Consider the following 6,174-nt stretch of genomic DNA (forward strand, 5'->3'; position numbering starts at 1 on the left):
ATATAATAACAATTACACGCAGTCAGGAAAATAAGTTAAAAAAAAGTTATCAGATATACCAGAATAGGCAGGCAAACACTCTGGTTTTATTCCAAATATAATTTCAGATCAACAGTTCCTAACCAATCCTAATCCAAACTAGGCAATGGAATATTTCCTAAATCCAATTATTTTCTATTGCAATCAAATAATATTTAGTTTTGTCGCTATTTGAAACTTTTTTTGCTGTTTGTTCCTCGTTTTGATAGAACTTCGTGAAAAAATTAAGTCAAGTTGTTCTTAAGGGGTATTCTTTCATTAATTTAAGTATATAATAATGTTTAATTACACCGAGTACTATAAAAGTTATTTAAAAAGAAGGACATTTTGTCGAGTGTGTAATTGTAATCTTATTATGTATGGATCCCAGAGATTGTCTGCATGTTCAAAGACATTTCGTATATCATAATTTGTGTATTTGCAAAATACATTTCTCGACATTAGTACGGACATTAGTTTAAGATTATTTATTCATTCAGTGTAATAAAGTAATGTCCAATGTAATACATAATCCCGATTATTTTTATTAATGCTAACGTGGAAGTTTCAATACATTTTTGGGTAAGTCTTTTACTTTAATTCATTAATCACCATTACATTTAGCGGCATACTTTTCCTAAAGGAGAATCGAGTACGAAAAAAAGGGCAAAACCGACAAGAAACAGTAACCACTTAACAAAACAAATAAAACGGGAATGGAATCTTAGAATCTGCTAAGAATCTAAGTATTCAATTAAGTTGTAATCATTCAATAATTCATCAATAAAAGTAAATGTATTCAAATCGTAGTAAGTCTATAAAAAAATAATCACAATAAAAATTTTAAATTTATTGCGAAGCTCGAGCCTTATATAATCGTAGTCGGGGGCCTCTGAAAGGCACTGAGCATTGCATTGCGAGGCAAGAAGTTTTGTTTCTATCTCTAATTATTCATAGAACTGCCCTCCTTTATCATGATACTTACTAAGTTGGTGGAAGAATGTTAAAAATGTTTTGTCAACCAACAAACGAGAAATTTAACGATCAATTTGCTTAACCAAGAAGTGATAAATTTAACGTTAAAGTTAACTAAGTAATACGTTAAGTCGTAGGTACAATGAAAATAGTTAGGTTTTTGCGCCCATTGTCTGAAATTGATGAGTTTTTTGGACTTTCGCGTCAACGTGGAAAATAATTTCTTTTTGAAGTTTCGCATGCACGAAAGGCTTACAAATCATGGATAGGTCGTTAAGTAAAGTAAGGAGGAGAAAAACCAGACCTGTCTCTTAAAACTCGTCAATATAAAAATAATGTTAAATAATAATATTTTTAAATGGTTTTTATAGGCGACTTTATATTCTATTTTTCACATCAGTTCATTAATATCTCAAGCGTAATTATAATTTTTAAGAGGGTGACTGATCCCTAAGGGATTGCAATCTTATGCCTATAATACTTATGCTCTTGACAGAACAACTATCTCATCGATTGCATGCCCATTAATTGACTAGTGAACATTCTCAAAAAACTTAGTGCGCTTTCAAAAACAATTCAAACTGCTTTTTCCACTGCTGAAAGTCAGTCCTCACATCCATCTTTCTTAAATTAGAGAATTTAATAATACATAATATTATTAAATGCTCGGCATTGAATTGTAAAATAAAATATTTTATTACAGCTGAAACGCTAGGTATGGAAAGCAACGAAACTTTGGAAAGGCGGGGATCTATATTTTTTTCAGCTAGTGCAGATTTACCGGACAGTGGAACTGGCGATGTGAAATATCCTACATTGGAAAAAAATCCCAAAGTTCCTACACCCGAAAAGAAAATCGAATTGCCTATAATCAGCGTGTCAAGGCATAGAGCTCAAAGTGAAAGCCAACAGTATGCGGATACTGAGGTTTGAAAAATCGACGTTATGAGAATTTGTGTTCAGTGTCCATTATATCAGGTTGACGAACTATTTGCTATGCTAAGAGAGTCGGAATCATTAGATGAACAAGGTGACATCCTTCAGTTTCTTGTTGCGTCAAAAGGACTCGATTACAATACAGATATGTTAGAGAATGGCCGAGTTGTTACAGTGAGAGATTTGCTCAAAGGTGAGCTATTTTTTGTTGATTTCTATATAAGATAAAATAATTTTTTGTATTGTTTGTTGCATTATTTGTATTATGCAGAGACAGTATTAGTACTACTTGTGCATTTTAAATTAATAATTGCATTTTATGAAATGCGTTTGTTACATTGCTTTTCATTTCATTTAACATTGGAACTACGTATACCTATTGTATTATTTGATACTTTGAATTACTGAGAAATTATAACTACACCTTGACTTTTCCTTTAAGTCCTTAAAATTCAGAAATTCCCTAAAGAGCTTAGCTAGTGATAACGCAGCGCAAAAAATAACAGCAAAAACGCAATGTTTTGCAATAAGGGGTCAAAACTATTGTTTTATGTAATTTGGTAAAGTTATAATCTGTTGTGGAAAATGCTATAATTTTCAGTTTATTTTTATCATCTTTTCTCCTGATTAAAACGCATCGCTTTTAATTGAGCAGTATTTTCAATCAATTTGTGAATAAAGATTATAATAATTAAAATTCAACTGGAAAATACGCGGGATAATAATCGGCATGAACATTATTTTATTAAAGGACTTTACGAAAAGGCGTGCCAACAAAAGATGTGGGGCCTTGTTAGACATACTGCGGGAATGTTGGGCAAACGAGTGGAAGATTTAGCCAAATCTGTAACCGATCTGTTAGTAAGGCAGAAACAGATCACAGTTGGAATGCCTCCAAACAATGAGCATACTATAACGGCCCCTCTACCAGAAAGCGAATTGAGGTTAATATTAAGATACATAAAGTTACTTTTTCATTTCCGTATTATATTATTTGAAGAATTTCTTGGGATTTGCGTTTAGATTATTAATCCATGAAGCCTACGGTCAAGACGACAGCACTGCTATGTTAACACAAGAATTACTAGTTTATCTTGCCATGTTTATCCGAACAGAGCCTCATCTCTTTATGGAAATGTTGCGATTGCGAATCGGCCTTATTATTCAAGTGATGGCTACTGAACTATCCAGAACTTTAATTTGCGATGGGGACGAAGCATCAGAACATTTGTTGAACTTGAGCCCTTTTGAGATGAAGAATCTCTTATACCATATCATAAGTGGAAAGGAATTCGCCATTAGCAGTGGTGAGTACCTAAATGGAACGGTTGTTAGTTCTAAATGTAATCAATGTAATAAGAAATATGGATTTTTTTAGTTGGTTCATGTTTATATGTTCGAATTTTTTTCTTGCAGTTGGTCGCGGAAACTTTTCAATTGTGAGCAACAAATCAAGTCGTATAAGCAAGGTAAGATAACCCACTCGATAATTAGGAGTAAGTTAATATACATAAGTGCCAAATGAATTTTTATGGTAGAGAGTGGAACTTTTGAAGGTTTTTGTGTTGAAAAGATCGGTATCCACCTTGTAGAATATTTTGCAAATAGTTGTGATTTTCAATCTGGATATTTCCACGCAAACAAACATTTGTCGTCAGACTTTTTACATTTTTAATCGACAACTTTGAATTGGTTCCTGCAATTAAATTCCCGAAACTTCAAACCTACTTGGTAGTGGCATAACAAAAAACTGCGTTTGGAAAAAAGTTGATATTAATGATAAAACTAAAGAAACGAAGCTGGATAGAGCAAAGTATGGGAATACAGATTTAACAGTCACATTTCCTTTGCTGATAATGCTTGCTAAACGTTATATTTTTATCTAAGTTGTCAGAACTATCTACAAAAATCTCATTATTATCTGAATTGGTTCAATATGAAATTCGGAAAAGCGAGTAGTACGCAGTCCTCTCCCTAACACAGTGGCGTCTGGATCCGTCGTATATTTATATTCCGAATCTACGCATAACAAAGAATATTTTTTAATTTGTAAATAATTTATTTGTAATATGAAATATTTGAAACAGTATCGTATTTCTAGAAAAGTCATATTAGTCTTGCTGCTGATCCGGTTGATGATTTAATCGAACCTGATCGACAAGGTCAATGGCTTAGAAGAAGAAGACTCGATGGGGCTCTTAATAGAGTGCCCAGAGACTTCTATCCAAGGGTATGGATTGTACTTGAACGTGTAAGTTTCTTTATGACACTTTAGTACTATCCTATTTTCTGTCGAAATTTGAAGAGTACAAAGGAAAAACGAGGAATGTCACATTTTATACATTTTGAGATAAAGGAGATTAAATGTTTAGTTCTTGTGCAACGTGAAAATTACTTGGCAGGATTGTTTAATTTTTACACATGATGTTTTTAATATATTAGTTCACATTGATATATTAAAGGTTTTTAACCCTTACACCGCTAACAGCTATTTTGAATTCGTCAACTGTCTGCGGCTAAAATAAGAGCCAGCGTATATACAAGTTTTCAAATTGACACCCGGTATATTGACCTTTTCTGTTATTACCCTGTATGTCTAATCCAGTCGATAGTCCTCAGTTTTTACTAACAGAAGGCGCGGTAAGCCGCAATTCATAGAAAAGTGACCTTCCTTGTTTTTCCCCTGAACTCTGCATTTGAACTCATATACCTACAAAAAATGTTTATGGGTGGAAAACATGTCTTTATGTAATAGTTGAAATATATTGGAGCACTCGAATTTTCTTGTATTAAACACCATAAATTCTTCATCTATGAAATTATGCTATATCGAAAACGTTTTTTTGTTTTTGTTTATTATTTATATACTATATAGTGTCATGGTATTGATATCGCTGGAAAAGTACTGCCGCAATGTTTGACTCAAGAGATGACACCTGGCGAACTAAAATTTGCTCTAGCAGTCGAAACCGTTCTCAATACAATACCTCAACCCGAATACCGGCAACTTATAGTAGAGGCCTTGATGGTGCTCACTTTGGTTGCAGAATATAATGTTGCTCCGTTTTTGGGTGGAACTATTCAAATCGAGTATCTTGTTCATAGAGCTAATGAACTTTTTTTGTCAGACCAGGTAATGACTTTTTTTTAATAATGTTTTTAATTTATCATTTCAAGTAATCTAGGGAATAATTGTGTAAAATAAGGGGTCGTTTGCTATCCTTTAAAATGCTTATATGTTGTTACTATCATTTGTTGTTTGACTGCGGTTGACAATGGTATTCTTAATATGCATTTATATTTATATAGGGTGATTGTAAATTGGCGGGGCAAAATGGGTATTTATCTGGAGGTGTGGATGGTATTTCGGTATTACGGAAAATATATTAAAAATTGTTCTCCCCTAAAACTAAGAAACTAAATCAGAAAACCGGGTTCACTGTTTGGAACACTCGCCTTCAAGCGGCGTTTTTCTCAATACCATTATGTATAACCTGCTGCTTTCGTCAGTTTAACCAGTTGAGGACAATATAGTGTCTTATTTAAGTGTATTATTTAAGTTTAAGTTAATCAATTTGAAATTTGCATGCAACGGCAAACTAACAGAACATCAGACTATGAAGCATCAGACTTCGATGTTTCCCTAGCATCGGTATTACCTTTTAATGTCAACATAGATGGCTACCATCGATGTTATAGGATCGATGTCCCATCCCTAATTCAGATCGATATTGCAATTTAAACTTAAATGTTGAAACCAAACTAAAAACGTATAGCTGCACTGCGAAATCTATGTAATTCTTGAGGCTGTTGAGGCACGTTCCAAAATAAATATTGAAACATGTTTGTTGGTTATACAAATACAAACCAAACTCTTTTTGCTTAATTTAGATGAGTTGTGATGGAGACGCGACGTTATGCTGCGCCAAACCAAGAGATCAGCGCGAAACTACTAATACTGGAGGTTTATTGTGTGGTGGAGCAGCTTACATTTGCCAACATTTTTACGACAGCGCACCAAGTGGTGCTTATGGTACAATGACTTATTTGACTAGGGCTATTGCAATATATCTGGATTGTGTTCCCAAAACTGGAGAACTGGAATGCCGTATTTCCTAACTGTACTGGTTAATAGTCAGGTATTAGTCAAGGAGTATAAAATATCTCATTTATCTTTGTTGGTTTTTATGTGTGATTCTAGAGTTTTGCAGTGTTTTGTTGTTTCAAGCATATAGAGATAATAAA

General features: G+C 33.4%; 1 protein-coding gene across 2 annotated transcripts in view; it reads left to right on the plus strand.

Annotated features, from left to right (window-relative positions):
* LOC109535815 (probable phosphorylase b kinase regulatory subunit alpha) overlaps nt 1-6,174 on the plus strand; it is a gene marked incomplete in the record, with an annotated part of 17,271 nt that extends 11,097 nt beyond the window's left edge. For both annotated transcript variants that reach the window (XM_048663827.1, XM_048663819.1), the window contains 8 exon segments: nt 1,697-1,920; nt 1,972-2,122; nt 2,681-2,873; nt 2,953-3,236; nt 3,346-3,398; nt 4,031-4,180; nt 4,805-5,062; nt 5,821-6,174. In XM_048663827.1, coding sequence (XP_048519784.1) covers nt 1,697-1,920; nt 1,972-2,122; nt 2,681-2,873; nt 2,953-3,236; nt 3,346-3,398; nt 4,031-4,180; nt 4,805-5,062; nt 5,821-6,048 — 1,541 coding nt within the window.

The sequence above is a fragment of the Dendroctonus ponderosae genome, unplaced genomic scaffold (assembly GCF_020466585.1).
Source record: "Dendroctonus ponderosae isolate FM_Combo_2020 unplaced genomic scaffold, Dpon_F_20191213v2 Dpon_F_20191213_1, whole genome shotgun sequence".
NCBI lineage: Eukaryota > Metazoa > Arthropoda > Insecta > Coleoptera > Curculionidae > Dendroctonus > Dendroctonus ponderosae.